Source organism: Pongo abelii, chromosome 7 (genome assembly GCF_028885655.2).
Source record: "Pongo abelii isolate AG06213 chromosome 7, NHGRI_mPonAbe1-v2.0_pri, whole genome shotgun sequence".
In the NCBI taxonomy this organism is placed as follows: domain Eukaryota; kingdom Metazoa; phylum Chordata; class Mammalia; order Primates; family Hominidae; genus Pongo; species Pongo abelii.
The window spans coordinates 103,211,853-103,233,496 of NC_071992.2; the positions used below are offsets into that span (position 1 = coordinate 103,211,853).

The window sequence follows — 21,644 nt, forward strand, 5'->3', positions numbered from 1 at the left end:
AGAGAGTAATATTCCTAAGAGAAACACTACTACAAGATTATGTAATGCAAGCATATCCTTTGATTTTGTTACAAGATCACACATGTTTACAGCATATACTTAGCAATAATTCATAAGTGGTTTATTATTGCCTAAGACAAGGTTACCACTTTTCTTAATCTTTGATTTTTTTAAGTATTCAAATGTGTAAAAGACTACAAGGGTGATTGTCTGCAAGAGTAACACATGGAAGGAATAAAGTATGTCATAGGCATTATTCATACTATGCACTCTTGAAAATTCCTTCCCTAGTATATGAGCATTTCTTTGGCATGAAATGTGACTAACAATGCCAATAGCACAAGGAAAGCCTATATTCAGTATTCTGTGGCTAATACACCCTGGTCACTATTTTAGAGATTCTGAAACCAGCAAAGATTCTATTGTGAGCCACATAAGAAATATTAGAATTATTGATATCTATTTCACCAGTTAAAAATTTAGCTCTGCCAAACACTAAGCATCTGTTATCTGATAACACTTAAATAGTATTCAGGGAGATTGATCATCCAGTGACAAGTTGAAATCCCTGCACTTTTACATCTTATTCTCAATATGTTTCTCTATGGATATTGAAGCAGAGCCTGTTCTTAAAGATTTATCAACCTAAAACATTATTTTGATTGCTTATATAATTTGAAATATGTATTTTCTTAATTAGATAATCATACAAACAAGAAGGAATTTAAAAGATCATTAATTTAATGATCTATATCGAAATGCATCATCTAAGCCATTGATTCCAATCTTTGTTCATGTATGGGGAAACTTTTTTGAAGTCAAAATTGTTCATAAACATCTGTAGTATGATATTATTTTTGGTAACTATTGGTTGACAAAATACCAAATAGAAAAAAAGCTACTATAAATTCAAACATTTTAAGTAAGTTTGCATTAACCACAGTAAATTCTCAATGCATTAAAAAGTAACATGTGAATTAAATATATTCATTCACTAGAGGTAATACTCAGTTTACATGTACATATATATATATATAGAGAGAGAGAGAGGTAATATTCAGTTTACATGTACATATATATATATATATATATATATATATATAAACACACACTTTTTTTTTTTTTTTTGAGACGGAATCTGGCTCTGTCACCTAGGCTGGAGTGCAGTGGCACAATCTCAGCTTACTGCAACTTCTGCCTCCCTGGTTCAAGTGATTCTCCTGCCTCAGCTTCCCGAGTACCTGGGACTACAGGAGTGTGCCACCACGCCCATCTAATTTTTGTATTTTAAGTAGAGATGGGTTTTCACCATTTTGGTCAGGCTGGTCTCGAACTGCTGACCTTGTGATCCGCCTACCTCAGCCTCCCAAAATGCTAGGATTACAGGGGAAAGCCACCATGCCCGGCCCTCAGTTTACATATTAATTCACATGTCACAGGTAAATAATATCTCCATGGCTGCCCATAGCCCACGGCCCCAGATTGAGAACTAGGGTATAAACTAGACTTTTAAAATGAGTATCAGTAGAGTTTGAATAATCTTTTTATTTCAAAGTATTTTTTAATTTACTCTGGAGGAAGTTATCCTTTATAGTTTTAATTATAAAATCAATGAATAACTTTTATTCTCATAATAAACTTTGTTTTTACCTGAAGGCTATCATATATACATACATACAGAAGTACACAGATCATAAGTAAATTTTTATGAAATGAACCCATCTGTTAATCACCATACTGATCACAAAACAATTAACACCCTAGAAGCCTTTCCTTAACCTCTTTCAGTTACTTACTTACCACACCTATCTGTATCTTCAAAGTTAATCACCTTTCTCACTGGTAATATTATGAGTAGGTTTTACTCGTTTTAAAATTAATATAAGAAACACAGTATATCATTTAATATATGGCCTCCTTTGTCCACTTTTGTGTTTTCAAGATTCATCCATGTTACTTATGTCAGTACTCAGTACTTAGTTTATTATTGTATAGTACCCTTTTGTACGAATATACTATATGATATTATTGATGGATATTGGTGTTGATCTAGTTTGTGTCTATTATGAATAAATACTGTGATGAACATTCTTGCATTCTAGTTAATGCCTTTATTGCATATATTTCAAGTGTGCCTGTATCTCAGATTGGAATTTCTAGATTATAATTAATATATATGTTCAGCTTTAGTACATACTGAGAAACAATTTTTCAAATTGATTTGTATGGACTTTCACTTCAACCATCTGTCTATAAAAATTCCTGTTGCTTTCAATCCTTGTCAGCTATGGGATTTTTCCTTTTTTCTTTTATTTTAGTAATTTGGATAAGTAGATAACCCTATCTCACAGTTTCAATTTGTATTACCTTGCAGAGTAATAAGGTTAAACAATTTTAAAATACATGTATTTGTATTATGGATATCCTCTTGAATAAGTGCCTACTTAAGTTATTTACTTATTTGAATAATGACTGCTTTGTATTTGTTATTGATTTGTAGATCTTTAATTATTCATATACACGAGTTAGATTGAGCAAAATCCTCTCCCTTTTGATTTGGCTTTTCAATTGTCTTCATGTTGTCATTAGATGAGATATCCTTAATTGTAATACAGTCCAACTTAGAATTCTTTTTGTTTTATGAATAGTATCTTTTTTGTCCTTTTAGAAATTTCTGTTCACTCCATTGTTTTCAGATAGCTTTCTGTATTCTCTTCTAGATATTCTTCTTCATTGATTATCTTTCCCCTTTAGTTCCATAATCTGCCTTAACATTATTTTCTATGGTTTGAATTCTTGGTAATTACCTCCTCAAACATTGCTTCTGCTTATTATCGCCTTTCTTCATGGTACTATAATTCTATGTTTGCCAGACCTTTTCTTACACTGTTTTCTCACTGTTTTTCAACCTATTTTCTTCTCATGCTTTGAACTGAGTATTTTCTCCTGTGCTACCTCCATTTCACCTTCTTATTAATCCCACCTATCAAGTTCTTCATTTCTTTTCCTTTATTTTTAGATACATATATATGTGTGTGTGTGTTTGTGTGTGTGTATATATATATAGACAGACAGATAGTATTTAATTTTTTAAACTAACAAGTGAAATAACAGAATTCCAACTCATATTACTTAAATTTGATATTCTATTTAATTGAGTGATCTTTATGAATTATTTTTAAGGACTTTGGGCTGCTTTTCTCTTTTTGTCTCTCAGTATTTATTATATTGTAGACATACTTGTACTCATTCCTCATTTTATCGTGCTTCATTATATCATGCTTCACAGATGTTGCATTTTTAAAACAAATTAGAGGTTGGTGACAGCCCTGCATCAAGGAAGTCTATCAGCACCAGGTTTTGCAAAGTATGTGCTAATTTTGTGTCTCTGTGTCTCATTTTAGTAATTCTCTCAGTAGCTCAAACTTCTCATTATTATTACATCTTTTATCGTGATCTGGGATTAGTGATCTTTGATGTTACTATTGTAATTGTTTTGGGATGCAATGACCTGCATCCATATAAGACTGCAAACCTAATCAATAAATGTATGTGTTTTGACTCCCTCACCAGTTTGTCATTCCCCCAACTCTCTCTCTCTCCTCAGACCTAACTGTTCCCTAAGGCCCGACAAAATTCAAATTAGGCCAATTAATAACCATACAGTGGCCTCTGAGTGTTCAAGTGAAAGGAAGGGTTGCATTTCTTTTACTTTAAATCAAAATGTAGAAATGATTAAGCTTAATGAGGAAGGCATGTCGAAAGCTGAGAAAGGCTGAAAGCTTTTAGCTAAATAGTAGCCATGTTTTGAATGCAAAGGAAAAGTTCTTGAAGAAAATTAAAGAGTTTTACTCTGGTAAACATGCAAATGATAAGAAAGCAACAGTCTTACTGCTGATACAGAGAAAGCTTTAGTGGTCTGAATAGAAGATCAAATAAACCACAATACTCCCTTAAGCCACAGCATCTAGAGCAAGGTCCTAACTGTTCAATTCTATAAAGGCTGAGAGATGAGGAAGCTGCAGAAATTTGAAAGCTAACAGAGGTTTGTTCATGAGGTTTAAGCAAAGAAGCCATCTCCATAACATAAAAGTGTAAGGTGAAGCAGCAAGTGCTGATGCAGATGCTGCAGCAAATTATCCAGGAGATATAACTAAGATCTTTGATTAAAATGGCTACAGTAAACAATAGACAAAACAGCCCAATTTTGGAAGCATATGCTGTCTTCAATTTTCATAGCAGGAGAAGAGAAGTCAATGCCTGGTTTCAAAGTTTCAAATAATAGGCTGACTCTCCTGTTAGGGCCTAATAAAGCTGATGACTTCAAGTTGAAGCCAGTCCTCATTTACCATTCTGAAAACCCAGAGGCTTAAGAATTAAGCTAAGGAATTAATTTGGCTGGGCGTGATGGCTCACGCCTGTAATTGTAGCACTTTTGGAGGCTGAAGCGGGAGGATTGCCAGATCTCAGGAATTTGAGACCAGCCTGTGCAACACAGTGAAACCCCATCTCTACTAAAATAGAAAAAATTAGCCTGGCGTGGTAGTGTGTACCTGTAGTCCCAGCTACTCAGAAGGCTGAAGCAGGAGAATCACTTGAACCCAGGAGAGGGAGGTTTCGGTGAGCCGAGATTGTGCCACTGCACTCCAGCCTGGGTGACAGAGCAACACTCTGTTTCAAAAAAAAAAAAAAATTCATTTAAATTTACTCTTCCTGTACTACATAAATGGAACATAAAAGCCTGGATGACAGCCCATCTGTTTACAGCGTGGTTCACTGAATATTTTAAGCCCAGAATTAAGACCTACTGCTCAGAAGGAAAGATTCATTTACAATGCACATAGTCAACTAAGAGCTCTGATGGAGATCTACATGCCTGCTACCACAACATTTATTCTGTAGCCCAAGGATCGAAAAGTAATTTTGACTTTCAAGTCATATTATTTAAAAAATACATTTCTTTAGGATATAGCTCCCATAGATAGTGATTCCTCTGATGGTTCTGGGCAAAGCAAATGAAAATCTTCTATAAAGAATTTACTATTCTGGATGCCATTAAGAATGTGGTGATTCACGGGAGGAGGCCGATATGTCAACAATAACAGGAGTAACTAAATTGCTGCAATCTCATAATAAAATTTGAATGCATGAGGTGATGCTTCTTATAAATAAGCAAAGAAAGTGGTTTCTTGAGATACATCAACTCCTGGTGAAGATTATGTGAACATTGTTGAAATCACAACAAAAAATTTAGAGTGAAGAAATGACAGGATTTGAGAGGATTGACTGCAGTTTTGAAAGAAGTTCTACTGTGGGTAAAATGCCAGCAAACAGCATTGGTGCTACAGAGGAATCTTTTGTGAAAGGAAGAGTCAACTGTTGAGCAAATTTCATTGTTGCATTGTTGTTGTATTTTGAGAAACTGCCACAGCCACCCCAACTATTAGCAACTACCACCCTGATCAATCTGCAGCTGTCGACATCAAGACCCTCCATCTGCAAAAAGATTATGACTCACTGAAAACTCGGATGATTGTTAGCATTTTTTTAGCAAGAAAGTATTTTTTAATTGGTGTGTGTACATTTTTTAGACATAATGCTATTGCACTTAATAGACTATACACTACAGTATTGTTTAAACATAACTTTTATATGCTTTGAGAAACCAAAATTTGTGTGACTCACTTTATTATGATACTTGGTGGTCTGGAACAAAACCTGCAATAACTCCAGAAATACAGGTATGCTTGCATTTTTCATATTTTATTTCATTATTGCTTTACTTACGTGTCTCTACCAATAGAGTGTATAGCCATACAAGGTCAAAGGCTATGTTTTATTTATCCTCATTTCTGGCATATAGTTGAAGCTAAACGTATTTACAGAGTGAATAAACAACAGAATTTCTTACAACCTATGTTTAACTTGTGATTCACTACAAAATTCCACTTTTTTCCTTTCTATAGCTTTGCCCAAGCATTAACCTAGCTATATCATATATATATATATATATATATATTTCATTCACACATATTTTTAAAAACTCATTCTACATTCTCCTCACAAACATTGTATTATTGCCAAAAGTTGTTGATTCATATCCAACCAATTAAGCCATTCCTTGGAAATATGTTAAAGTACAGTTAATAATGTCACTTATTAAAATTAAATTTATTGAAGTTGTATGTATATCCATTTATTGACAGTTTTTAGTCTTTCCTGGCATAAGACATGTGTTGGGCTTTTTTAGATTTTTTTTTTGCATCCATTACTGTAATAATTGTATTACACCCATTGATGTTTTCTAAATTTTCACTACCAAGTTATGTACTGAAAGGGTTTATGTAAGTTAGTTGTATTTTTTCATTAAGACAACAATAATAGTGATATGATAAATGCCATCTTAGTGACATTCTGATATCATTTTTCAATAATAATATAATGAGTGACCATGAAGGGAATAGAAACCTAAACAATATTATTGTTTAAACAATAAGCAATTTGTTTAAAAAAGTTTTGCTTGTATGGGAGAAGTGTTTGACATAGCTTTTTTTGTTTTTCTTATTATTACAACTGAATGAAATTTTCTAGGGATTACCTTGACATTCATTAGTGCTTTTGGGGCACAAATAACCTTTTTTGATAATCAGGAATTACTTAGTATCTTAGATTTATAATGCTAAAGTGTTTAGAAAAAAATTAAGGAACCTCAGTTTTTTTCATTTTTCACTTCAAATTAAGATGCTGTTCTCCTTCATTTTGTCTGCTTAAGGCAAACTTGGAAAATGCTAATCATTTATGTATGTAATCTCCATCATCATCTAACATACAAATCCTTGACATATCATGTGTTTCGGTATGTGTTTTCCTTCTAAATGTTAAAACTAAGATGACATCTGTATTCAAAGCAAAATATAAAATTAACAAAAACAGAACAGTAATACTATGTCAATATATCACTTCTGGTTACTCGATATGGCCAGGATTTGCTTCCCAAATGTCAGAATAAAAGAAATGTGCCTATCATGTGCAAGTGATTTTATTAAAACATGCCTATGTGTTCATGCTTTGAAAGACACTGACCCACATGGTCCCTGTTCAAATAATTATTTCCCGAATGGACATGAGGCTAAACTTCACCAAGAAAAATAACCAAGATAAATAGGAACTTCACTATGCTAATAGACACTATGTTTTCACATTTGTGTTTCTTGTGCTAAGCAAAAAGTGACTGAGACAGGTGTCTCAATTGATAGATGTTTATTTAGCTAAAGTTTGAGGACTCATGCAGGAAAAACACATGTCACAGGAGCCTCTGTGACATGTGCTTTTCCGAAGAAGATTTGGGGAACTTCAGTATTTAAAGGGGAAACATCAAGAAGAAGAGAAAAGAGGGAGGGAGGTTAGGCAGTGATGCAAGTGGTTACATTCTTGTGAGGCTCTTGTATAAGATAAGGTAAACATGCGAAAAGAAGGAATAGAGAAAAAGTCAATTATGAATTTGTCTCAGGGTAGGTGGAGGGATGATTTCTGGTCCTGTCCTTGTCCTGTACCTGTGAGGATAAGCTAGTAATTGACATCTTCAGGGAGAGATACAACAGAACTCGGGTTTAGGTCTAGAATATAGGGGGGTATGTATTCTAAAAGATTTAGGGGCTCACCAGGGGCTCTCAGTTGTTCCTAGTGAATGATTTGTGATTGAGACCATGTGGGGAGATATGCGGCCTTATATCCTTGTGGGAACCTGGCTTGTGGATGAGGCTATGACACAGGGTTGTGAAATTACAGCTATCTGGGAACAAAAGGAAGGCAGTATTGTGTGATTCATTTTCCAAGCGTAACTTTCCCTTTTGCATAGTGAGTTTTGGGGTCCCAAGAGTCTATTTTTTTCATACTTACTACTTTTAAATTTCTATAGCTGTGTTTTAAAATGATTCAAGTCTTCATCCACTTAAAAGATTGTTTAACTTTTAACACCTAGTGTAATTTTGTTTCAGGTATTTACCTTTGTAGATTTAATACTATGATTCAATTAAATCCCTTGAATTTTAATTGGTGAGCCTGTAGAGCTTAGCCACTGAAGCCAAAAATGCTTAAGGTTTATTATATTTGTCAAGTGGTCAGAATTCTTCTTTTTTGTTTGTTTGGTTTTATTTATTGCTATTCTATCTTAAGGCATCTACAATGTACACACTTAGAAATTAATACATACTAGATGTATGTGGGTGGAAGGTTAAGAAAGTAGTGGTTGGTTGGCATATGCTAATACTACAACTTATGTCATGTAACTTATATAATAATAATATATCTTCTTGTACTATTACCACAACTCTTAATTAATTAAACATTACTGGTTATCATTGTTATGTATTTTTCTTTATAACGTTTAGTTTGTTTCAAAATTACTGGTGTGACTTGAAAACTAAAGTAAAAAATGTGTTATTTAAAAAGGATATTTTTTCAATTTAGTACGCATTATTTTTCATCCTATTTTGCAAGCTGCTTGAGGTATGTTGTTTGAATGGAGAATCCATCTTATGATAAACACAGAACTTCACAGGCAGGATTTCCTTAAATGACTTATAGGTCTGACCTGGAACTGTTATTCCCCTCAGCCCTGAGAGAAATGGGTGGCTGGTTGCTGCAGATATGTTTCCTCTGGCAGCAAGATAGCCAAAATGAAGAGGGACCTGCTCAGTGCCATTTCTGCAGATGGCAAGAAATGTGAGCAGTAGCTGGAACTCATTGCTATATCACAAGGATCTGAGTGTAGCCCCAAAGGTGCTCTCCCAAATGGACATTGATTTCCGCAGTCTGCACCTGCTTTAGTGTATGTGGCATTAGTTTTCCCTGTAGTCGTTGTCCTCTCCAGGAGCACTAAAGGAACTATGAGAGCGTATCAATTACTGGTACCCATACTCAGACTGTCTAATTCAGTAAGTATAGGTTAAGTTCCAAGAATTTGTGTTATTAACAGAGTCCTAAGGTAGTGCTGCTGCTGGTCTGAGCACTTTAGAATCACTGCCTCACAGAATGTTTTGGGGTCATAGGTTATTTCTGAAGATCGTCATAAATTGCTCTGTGTTAGCTCCTGAAATTTTATCTACTGGTGAAATTTCAAGTGTTCCTATCAAAGGAGCATTCTCAGAACATAGATATGCATCCTTGCAGTTCTTTGAGCCTCATCATGACACTACAGTATTGTTTACTCTTCTCTGTGTTGAACAAGGCATGTTGAATGACTAGTTGTTGCAATTCCTGAAACTTGTCCTAGAAATCTAACTACGCACTGGTTAAGCTTTCTTCTCGTGTTTCTATTTACTTCTTTTCAAGATGGCGTTAATGAGCATTGTAGATTCCTGTCCAAACTTAAAGAAATGAGAATTGTTTCCTTTCGTAAAGGGCTATGTTATTTAGATAAACCTCCTGCTTAAAAAGCTGTAAAAAGCTATATAAATTATCAAACGGAATAATAAAAAGATGCAAGATAAGACAAATAGGGAAAATAGAAGTATATAACCAAAAGTGGAAAAATTGAAACCAAATAAGAATCAAAACAAATTTCAACTATATACTGCTTGTAAGAAACAAATGACATAAAAATATTGGAAATAAAAAGTTTTTAAAAAAATCATGGACAGTAACAAAAAAAATTACATCCACACACATACACACACAAAAATAGATTTCAAGGGGGGAAAAAAACTATACTATAAATAAGTTGGAACACTTTCTCAATATAACAATGTTCTCAGAATTATATAACAATTCCATATTTATATATTTTTAACAATATATCTTCAAACCAGATAAAGCAGAATTTCACAAAAATACACAAAAAATCCACAATTCTAATCAGGAATGTAACAAACCTCTTGCAATATATAATGAATAAGAATATTATATAAAGAATATTATATAAAATATTATATATATTATATAAAATATTATATAAGAATATTATATAAAATTAAATAGAAAGAATATTATATAAAAATAAATAGAAAGCTACCATCTGCAAAAATGACAAAATAAGAACCTTCAAACATTCTATTTTCTTTATATATTTTTTTTTATTATACTTTAAGTTCTAGGGTACATGTGCACAACGTGCAGGTTTGTTACATATGTATACATGTGCCATGTTGGTGTGCTGCACCCATTAACTCGTCATTTACATTAGGTATATCTCCTAATACTATCCCTCCCCCCCACACCCCACAACAGGCCCTGGTATGTGATGTTCCCCTTCCTGTGTCCAAGTGTTCTCATTGTTCAGTTCCCACCTATGAGTGAGAACATGTGGTGTTTGGTTTTTTGTCCTTGTGATAGTTTGCTGAGAATGATGGTTTCCAGCTTCATCCATGCCCCTACAAAGGACATGAATTCATCATTTTTTATGGCTGCATATTATTCCATGGTGTATATGTGCCACATTTTCTTAATCCAGTCTATGTTCTATGAAAGTGTGGTAAGAATCAATGTTTTCAGTTATTTGCAAGTTAACCAAGGCTTGCAGGAATCTGGAGAGCATTTATTCAAAAAAAAATGGATGCATGCCAGTGAGACCAATGAACTTTGTGGCGTTTTAGCTTGTCCTGTAGCCACATTCCCTATCCAGCTCTGCGAAAGCCTTGAAAAACAACAGTCCCAATCATGGAGAAAACTGGAAGGGTGACAGTCACTGGAGAGACCAGAACAGGGTTGGAGACCCTTCAATGCCTCATTCCCAGACAAGCATCTTTCTCTGACAAGTCTGGTCATTCTCTGGAAGATTCAACTTGAAAGGTTGTTGTTGTTATATGACTCAGTCCACCCAGTACAAATCCTTTTTCCCAGGGGTGTTTATTGAAAACACTAAGAGGCAATTGTTTACACTGGGAGCTCCTGAAGGCTGTGGATAAAAATTGAGGCAGATAATAGGGAACATTTTCCAATGCATTCTATGAGTATTACCAAAAACAGATGAAGATGTCACAAGATAAGAAAACTACAGATTAACATTTTATAAATACAGACGTAAAAATTCTCAACAAACTTAATTCTGTACCATGTAAAAAGGATTATAAACCATGTCCAAATAGAATTTATCCCAGAAATGTAGCCTGTATCTGAAATTCAATATAGTATATGAATGTAATATCAAGTATTATTTCATGGTAATATGAATCATTGTAATACACTATACTGATGGGATAAAGAACAAAACCCACTGTATTAGTCTGTTCTCATGCCTTTAAGAAAGACATACCCAAGACATAATTTATAAAGAAAAAGAGGTTTAATGGACTTACAGTTCCACATGGCTGGGGAGGCCTCACAATCATGGTGGAAGGTGAAGGAAAAGCAAAGGCACATCTTACATAGCTGCAGGCAAGAGTGAATGTGCAGGGGAACTGCCCATCACAAAACCATCAGATCTCATGAGGCCTATTCACTATCACAAGAACAGCATGGGAAAAGCCATCCTCCACTGGGTCCCGCTCATGACATGCAAGGATTATGGGAGCTACAATTCAAGATGAGATTTGAGTGGGGACACAGCCAAACCATATTACCCACATGATCTCTTTGATGATAAAAAGTACTGAAAGAACTGGAAATAAAAGGGAATTTCCTCAACCTGGTAAAAATCACCTCCTGGGAAATTTGGCAAGTAAATGGAAGAAAAGATACCAAATTGGAATAGAATTAACATTACCTCTCACCTCTCTTTGCTGATGACATAATTGTGTATGTCTATCCTTACACCAGCACCACACAAGTATGACAAATACAGACTCATACCCTGAAAATGTGTGTGCTCTTAGTTTCGTATTCTTTTTCAAGATGGTTGATTGTTCTGGGTCCTTAGTATTTCCATATTGATTTTAAGATCAGTTTATCAATTTCTGCAAAAACGGAGAGCAGGAATTTTAATAGGAATTATGGCAAATCTGTAGATCAATTAAGAGAATTTTGCCATCTTAACAATAGTAAATCTTCCAATTCATAGACATACAATGTCTTTCTATTTATTTAGGTTTTCTGTAATTTATTTCAATAATATTCTGTAGTTTTCCATATCCAAGTTAAACATTTATTTTTTAATATATTTGTAAGTATATTGTTATTTTGATACTATCAGAAATGAAATTAATTTTATTAATCATGCATATTGCAATATTGCCAAACTGATACCAAAACAGAGATATAGATCAATGGAACAGAACAGAGCCCTCAGAAATAATGCCACATATCTTCAACTATCTGATATTTGACAAACTTGACAAAAACAAGAAATGGGGAAAGGATTCCCTATTTAATAAATGGTGCTGGGAAAACTGGCTAGCCATATGTAGAAAGCTGAAACTGGATCCCTTCCTTACACCTTATACAAAAATTAATTCAAGGTGGATTAAAGACTTAAATGTTAGACCTAAAACCATAAAAACCCTAGAAGAAAACCTAGGCAATACCATTCAGGACATAGGCATGGGCAAGGACTTCATGTCTAAAACACCAAAAGCAATGGCAACAAAAGCCAAAATTGACAAATAGGATCTAATGAAACTAAAGACCTTCTGCACAGCAAAAGAAACTAGCACCAGAGTGAACAGGCAACCTACAGAATGGGAGAAAATTTTTGCAACCTACTCATCTGACAAAGGCCTAATATCCAGAATCTACAATGAACTCAAACAAATTTACAAGAAAAAACAACCCCATCAAAAAGTAGGCGAAGGATATGAACAGACACTTCTCAAAAGAAGACATTTATGCAGCCAAAAGACACATGAAAAAATGCTCATCATCACTGGCCATCAGAGAAATGCAAATCAAAACCACAATGAGATACCATCTCACACCAGTTAGAATGGCAATCATTAAAAAGTCAGGAAACAACAGGTGCTGGAGAGGATGTGGAGAAATAGGAACACTTTTACACTGTTGGTGGGACTGTAAACTAGTTCAACCCTTGTGGAAGTCAGTGTGGCGATTCCTCAGGGATCTAGAACTAGAAATACCATTTGGCCCAGCCATCCCATTACTGGGTATATACCCAAAGGATTATAAATCATGCTGCTATAGAGACACATGCACACGCATGTTTATTGCGGCACTATTCACAATAGCAAAGACTTGGAACCAACCTAAATGTCCAACAACGACAGACTGGATTAAGAAAATGTGGCATATATACACCATGGAATACTATGCAGCCATAAAAATGATGAGTTCATGTCCTTTGTAGGGACATGGATGAAACTGGAAACCATCATTCTCAGCAAACTATCACAAGGACAAAAAACCAAACACCGCATGTTCTCACTCATAGGTGGGAATTGAACAATGAGAACACATGGACACAGGAAGGGGAATATCACACACTGGGGACTGTTGTGGGGTGGTGGGAGCGGGGAGGGATAGCATTAGGAGATATACCTAATGCTAAATGACGAGTTAATGGGTGCAGCACACCAACATGGCACATGTATACATATGCAACAAACCTGCACAATGTGCACGTGTACCCTAAAACTTAAAGTATAATAATAATAAAATAAGAAAAAAAAGAAAAATCCTAAAAAATTTACACACACACAAAACCAATTAATAAGTTTGGCAATATTGCAATATGCATGATTAATAAAATTCATTTCTGATAGTATCAAAGTAACAATATACTTACAAATATATTAAAAAATAAATGTTTAACTTGGATATGGAAAACTACAGAATATTATTGAAATAAATTACAGAAAACCTAAATAAATAGAAAGACATTGTATGTTTATGAATTGGAAGATTTACTATTGTTAAGATGGCAAAATTCTCTTAATTGATCTACAGATTTGCCATAATTCCTATTAAAATTCCTGCTCTCCGTTTTTGCAGAAATTGATAAACTGATCTTAAAATCAATATGGAAATACTAAGGACCCAGAACAATCAACCATCTTGAAAAAGAATATGAAACTAAGAGCACGCACACCTTCAGGGTATGAGTCTGCATTAATCATACTTGTGTGGTGCTGGTATAAGGAAAGACATATGGACTAATAGAATAATATCAGAGTCCACAAATAAACCCACACATTTATGGTCAATTGATTTTCAACAAGAACACCAAGACAATTTCAACAAATGGTGCTGAGAAAACTGAATATTCACATGCAAAATATGAATTTGGACCCCAATGTTATACCATGTAAAAAATTAAATAAAATGCATCAAAATCCTAAATTTAACAAGGATTAATTTAGGATTAAAATTAATCCTAAATTCTTAGAAGGAAGCATAGATGTAAATGTTTATAACCTTGCACTAGGCAATGGTTTCCAGGATATAACACTTAAAGCACAAACAACCAAAGAAAGACTAGATAAACTGGACTTTATACAATTAAAAACTTTTATGTTTCAAAGGACACTATCAAGAAAGTGAAAAGATGACCTACAAAATAGGAAAAAGTATTCACAAATCACATATATGATTAGGATCTAGTTTTTAGAATATATTCAAAACTATTATACTTCAACAATAATACAAAAATACCTTATTTAAAAATAGACAAGTGATTTAAATACAAATTTCTTCAAATTGGGAGGAAAACAAGTCATAAAACATTGTGATACCACTTTACATCCAATAGGATATCAAAATATAAAATATAGACCGTAATAAAAGTTGTGCATATGTGAAGAAATTGAAACTCTTATACATAGCTGATGAAAATATAAAATGATACAGCTGTTTTGGAAAATACTTTGGCAGTCCTCGAAAAGCAAACCATTGACTTTTTATATGACCCAGCAATTCCACTTCTATGTATACACTAAAGAGAACTGAAAACATATGTCTGCACAAAAGCTTTCACATGAATGTTCATAGCAGCATTATTCATAACAGTGCCAAAGTGTAAACAACCTAAATGTTCACCAACTGATGAAGAAAATATGACATGTCCATATTATATGTATATATATAATTATTCATTCATAAAAATTAATGAAGTACTGATTTATGCTACAAACAATAGATGAATCTTAAAATAACAAAGTCATTCACTAAAAGCTGCATATTGTACGACTGCATTTGCGTAACATGTCTAGAATAGGCAAATCATAGACACAGAAAGATTAGTGTTTGCTAGGATCTAAAAAGAAGTAGGGATGGAAAGTGAGTGATAATAGGTACAGTATTTATCTTCAGTATGAAAATGGTCTGGAATTAGATATGGTTCCACAGTTGTATGAATACACTGAAAACCACTAAACTGTACTGTTTAAAGGGGTGAATTTTATTGCGTGTACATCTTAATAAAAAACATTAAGAATGCAAAAGATTTGGACAAAATGTTGTTACATATTTATAGAAATTGATCCTATGCCATAAAACTCATTTCAAAAAATTTCAAAGGATATAGTCATTCAGAATGTGTTGCATAGCCCAACAGTGGATAGCATCAGCAAAATCACAAGATAGCTCTGAAAAGAGTAATGAAATTGATACTGTAATCCCAGGAAGTCTTCACAATGTGAAATGGACTATGTGACAAAGTTTGTCTGTTGAATAAACTGAATATGTAATTTAAAATATTCCCACAAATGCCCATTCAGTTTAAAGTATGAATTCCTGTGAATTCTATGAAAAATTTAAGGAAGACATGTCAATCCCACACAAACCCTTCTAAAGGACAAAAGAGAAAATGGTCCTAAAATTATTTAATTTGCCCATGATAAACTTTATATTGAAACCTGATAAGGACTTTACAAAATAAGAAATTACTGGCCAACCTCATTAATAAAAATATATATTATATATAATTTATTATATGTAATATAGCAATATGTAAGTATATTGAATCCAGAAATATATAGAAAGCACTATACATCATGACCAAGTTTGATTTATTACAAAATGTAAGATTCATTTAACAATAAAAAAAGTTAATATATCTTACCACATTTACAGAATAAATGATAGACATCGTTTGATCATCACTTTTCAGACTCTTAATTTTAAGTTTTTTTTTGCTCAATGAACCCAGATACAGTGTTATTTCTATCACTATCATTGAGGTTTCACAGCTTTGTGTAAGCACTATAATGAAAATATGTCAACTCTTGAGGGCATTCTTCTTTAGGAATACCTGATAACAGCAGGAACTTTTAAATTACATCCTGTAGATCGATTTGACATTACTTTTTCAGCTGTCCTCCTGAGGTCTCTCTGAAGGTACAAAGAAAAGGAAACAATCATTCTTTTATGGCTATCATAATTACTGAAATGGAATCACATGGTATTTCTGCACCCTCTTTGCAAAAGCATGCCTCTTTGTTGAAATGTTGTGAGAAAAAAAGAGAAAAGTTTTATTATGTGTCAAAGTTTGCTGATATTCGGAAATGACATCTTCCCACTTTGGATTCCTGTCACTTACAGTTACTTGAGGTAGAGAGAGACAACCCCATTTCAAATAAAATCTACCTACTTAATGACCACTCTCTTTCATGCTGCTATTATGCTTTTGCTATTTAAATAGAATGTTATAATAATGCTTTAGGCACAACTGATTCCTAATTTTGTTTTACCTACATATTACTTTCCCTGCTATAAATTGTTTGCTTGATTTTCTAAATTATTAAATGCAACATCATGATCAGAGTAATGTACGGTTGGTATAAAAACTTGAATAATAGTGCTAACATTTATTATGACAAAATGATGTTCCCACAGTTTCACAACCATAAAATTGAGAGAAATTCTGCACAATTCTGGGTTGTGCCTTATGTCAATTAAAAACAATACCAGAACCTTATAATGAGGTAATTATCCACTTTTACGTTTTTATTAATCTACACAGAACTTAGCTAAAATTCTAGCAATGCCAATTGCTTAATTTTCCTGAGACATCAATTTCTCATTTTTAAAATTGTGGCAAGGCTACCTATCTGGTAGCAATTTCTGTGAGGACTGCATAAAATAACGGCAATTGCAGATTCTGTGAGGTGGCACCTAGCACTTAGTATGCATAATCAAATTTGAGTTTCCTTGGCTCACTTCTTGTACCAAAAAATTTCATTTATGTATCCCATTGACAGACCCAAAAGGTACAGTTCCTTAATTGACTTAATTTGACCAGGGATATACCCTTAATCTAAAATAAACAAATTTATAGGTATGGATAAACCAATCATCCTTTCTCAATAAATAATATAAACTTTGTCAAATAACGGAGCCAACTGTTAACTTCTTGAATAAAATCATGTAAACTTGGGCTTGGGGCTCCCATGTTTACTAGGTGTTATACAAGATGAGATTATGGAAACATTGAGCAGATAATGGAAGGGAAAACAAAGTCAGCAGCATGACAAGGACCTCGCAGTTCCCCCTGTAAAGAGCTAGCACCCTTCATTCCTGATATATGTGGTTTCAGACTCAATTTCCATTAGGCCATACCCTAAGAGTGTACTACATTATCTTGTATGTCCTTTGGAACATACATCTTTTGTATGCTACTTGGCTTGAATGTGTTCTACTCATTACAGTCAAATGAGTTTGGGGTATAAAATTGTTCCACTGCTTTTAAAATTCTGTCATTTAGAGCAGCATGTATTTGTTTTCAAAATATTAAGTTACACCATGGCTTTTTATGAATATTGATTATTCAGTAGACTGTATAAGATTGGCTAATAGGTTTACTGATATGTAGTCTGGCTTAATTTTTGGCAAAAATTTTGGCTCTTTCTGTATTTTCACTCATCTGTCTTCAGTGTATTGGCTGTAGTCCTTGGTCTTGTTTCTTCATGCATTCAAGATGCTGCTGTATGCTTTATAATTCAACAAAACCTCCTCCAAAACATAAAGGGCAGCTGGCTATCCTAGGTTGTTTTTGTCTCCTGGATCACAGACCTTCACCAAAGCCCCCCCAGCATACTTGCTCCTAAATCCTATTGGTTTGGTTTGGGTAGGGTAGCCTGATATACTCTATTGTCTAAGCAGAATTATGAATGCTTCCTTTTTATTCTCAAACATGCCCATACTTAAATAAGAAATTATCTACCTGCTCTTGGTTTGGGTAACATGCCTGTATCTTAGGAGCATAAGATCCTCTCCCCACAAAAAAAAGCAAAAAAAAAAAAAAAAGTCAAAAAAACAAAAACAAAAAACCCAAATATCTAGTGTTTCAGCCTCTGTCATGGAAAGTGAATCTGCCAGCGGATAAATGAATGGCTTTGAGGTACACAACCACTAATGTCTGCCACATGTTGAGTACTAAACAATTTCCAAATTCTGAATATAAAGTTGGACATTGTGTAAATTAGGCTAAATTACTGATGCTAAAATTTTATGGGATGATCTGGTTGTCTGAACTTAGAAGTATTAATGAATCAATTTAATTATTAGGGAAAATTTAATTTTGTCTACTATTTTGAAATATTGATAAAAATAGGATTAGCAACTGCTCTTTTTATTTATGAAAATTATTTTTTATGATATTCTAAGTGTTTTCTTTTGTTTTCATCTAGAATTAGACCCAGTGACCAAGCAACTTATGCTCCAAACAGCTAAACCAACTTTTGGCCATCTGACCGATGTAAGTAAAATGTTCAAGTTATAATAAATATCACTCTTCGTAGTAATTAAATGCAAACATTTATTGTTTTTTAATGGCTGGTAGCCTTCCTATTAAGATAACTGTAATGTTATCTGCTCTAGAAAATAATGACATAAGACATTTGTAAATGTTTATGTAAATAAGACATTTGTAAATGGTTCATTAACCATCCACCTACTTATGTGCTTTAATTTTACTCTAAGGTACTATTTTTGGTAAAAGAGATATTTATAACATCCTTCAAAAACTGTCAGTCTGTGTCAACAAAATTATTCTCGTAATAAGCCTTACCTCAAAGAATTTTACATTTTTAAAGAGGAACATAAACATTTAAACAGATATTTCAAAGGCCAGGGGTCACTTTAATTTTTTTAGTTTTAGTAGGTCCATTTTATATGAATAAAATATTGTAGTTTGAACAAATACACCTCACGCCAATCTCTATAAAATTCATATTAGAATATGCCCATAGAATGCATAAAGAACCACTATGCATTAGTTCATGCTAGAATATTTAATAATCTATACAAAAAAGTGACTAAAACTTTGAACAAGTTTTTAATACGATGAATATGAACAGCATTCAAGTCAATAGCTTCCATAGGAGTCTGGAGAAGCCCAGATAGCCTGATGGTATTGCTCCTCATGAAAAGAATGCAAAACCCAAATGGCCTCAGCTCTCATAGGCCACATATATGGGTGGGTGTCTGTAAAAGGTGGCATACTGTGATGTGTGATATAAGGATGTTAAAGAAACCAAAGGGAGAAGGAAATGGATTGGCAGTTTACCCAAATAGGATCTGGGAGGAACAGAAATACCTAAAGGAGATTTTAAAAGATTAAATTGTTTATAGTGTGGTGCTAAATGTCTCTGTCTCCTAACAAAATCCTTAGTGAAATCCATCTGACTCATTCTTATGTTTTCAGTGTTTCGTTATGGTTGAGTCTGAACACATGCTGAGTCTTCCTTTCTGACTAAAGTGTAGTGAGAACAGTAGTTCCCCCAAAGGAGGCAACTTCAGGGTTAAAATTAGAGAGCTCATCTGATATTTGTGAATTAGCGTGCAGCTTTCAGTTGTCTTTTGGATTAAATTATCTTGATGAAAGTGCAATGAGTGTTTCCTTCCATGGTTACCAAATGACACAAATCATGATGGTAGTTGGTGTGCGACCTCAAGAAGAGGGACGTTATGAGATGAGCATTTGCTAGTTTGTATCAACAAAAATTGCATGTTCTCTGAATTTAAGTTCTAACTACTGACTCTGCTGATACAAGTGGAACTTTGCCTGAGTCAACTGAGAGGGACAAGTTTGGAGTTGAGGGAAGATACTTTCTTTGTAGCTAAGCCATCAGACTGGGATAGGAAGCAATACTCCAAAAACGGATGTAGAAAATAATCTCCTCAATTCCTTAGTTGGGAAAGGAGCTTAAGCCAGGAGTCAATGGAGCCCTGGCTATCTCAGGTAAATCTTGGATGTTGTCTTCCCCTTAAGATTTTTTTTTCTTGTGGGGAGGAAAGGAGAGGAAAACATGTTTTTCTATAGGAAATATAGCAGTGATAGATGTTACTCACCAGGATTAGTTGGGATAGGAAATGCTGAAAAGGACTAACTGGCTAGAACTGCCACCCTCCTAAGAAACCTGGGTTATTCCTTCCAGGGGTCCAGGCATAATGAGGAGTGTGATGTATCAGGAGACCAGATGTTTGAAAGGCAGTGGAAAAAGCAAAATGAAGCAAGGAGAAAATCCTAGGTTGGAAGTGTGTCTAGAGATATGTAGAAGAAAATAGACATTGCTAATTAAATTCTTTTAAGCAGTTTGCAGTGTCAGTTTTGCAGTAAACCTTCTGTCTTCCTTCGAAGTCTTCAATTGCTCACTAATGATTTTGATTTAAATAGATTTATTTTTAAATTCTGAGTAGAAAAATGTACCAACTCACATTTTCAGTTTGGTGGAGGCAAGAACAGATGCCACATATTAAGCCAGCCACATCTGTGTTAAACCATGTAGCACAGGAAAAATAAAAGGAAACATACTTTATTCTGGCAATATGTTAGTAATCATTCAAGTATTCAATTTTAATTGCGTATTTGTCACTGTGTTGTTTTGTGACAGTTCTCAGGCTACTTTGCACTTTGCTTTTTTTTCCAGCAGGAGCATCTATTTCAGTACTTTGCACAAACTAGCATTAGTTTAACTAATTCCAGCAGGGTCAAAATTAAATTAGTAGGTTATATATCTCTATAAAACACCCACCAGCATATGTTATGCACTTGCTTCATACTGATCAGCATTTTTCCACAGACACGGTGATATGGTTTGGCTGTGTCCCCACCCAAATCTCATCCTCAATTCCCACATGTTGTGGGAGGGATCCAGTGGGAGGTAATTGTTCAATTACCATGGAGGCAGGTCTTTCCCTTGCTGTTCTTGTGATAATAAGTCTCACAAAATCTGATGGTTTTAAAAAAGGGAGTTTTCCTGCAAAAGCTCTCTTTTCTTGTCTGCTGCCATGTGAGATGTGCCTTTCACCTTCTGCCATGATTGTGAGGCCTCCCCAGCCGCATGGAACTGTGAGTCTAATAATCCTCTTTCTTTTGTATATTGCCCAGTCTTGGGTATGTCTTTATCAGCAGTGCAAAAACAGGCTAATATACACGGAATTATTTTGACTAGTTTATTAAATGGGGAGTTTCAGACATAGCTCAGTTTTGCCTGAATACTGATTGGATGATTAAACAAAGTCAAATTTTTATGTATGGTGCCACAAAGAGAACCTTTACCAATAGGACCTCACTCCTGCTCACCTGTTCAAATAATATTTAATTCTCCTGTGTTTACTTCTAAAAATGTCATTATTTACATTTTACAATTAACCTAGAATCAATCTGGAATTGATGATTGTCTATAGAGTGAATTTAAGGTGGAGGTTTTATTATCCATGTCTGTATTTAGTTTTCCCAGTCCCATGTGTAAAAAAAGACCATTATCTACTCACTAAACTACATTGTCACCATCGTTATAAATTAAGTGACCATGTAT

The 21,644-nt window shown here is 34.1% G+C and overlaps 1 protein-coding gene across 5 annotated transcripts in view; it reads left to right on the top strand.

Moving 5' to 3' along the window:
* Positions 1-21,644, top strand: part of CNBD1 (cyclic nucleotide binding domain containing 1) — a 631,440-nt gene that overhangs the window by 550,932 nt on the left and 58,864 nt on the right. For all 5 annotated transcript variants that reach the window (XR_008509177.2, XM_054518647.2, XM_054518649.2 and 2 more), the window contains one exon: positions 18,513-18,580. Coding sequence is in view for 4 of the 5 variants with exons in the window: in XM_054518647.2 (XP_054374622.2) it covers positions 18,513-18,580 (68 nt within the window). In the remaining variant the exon portion in view is untranslated. The remainder of the gene's footprint in view (positions 1-18,512; positions 18,581-21,644) is intronic.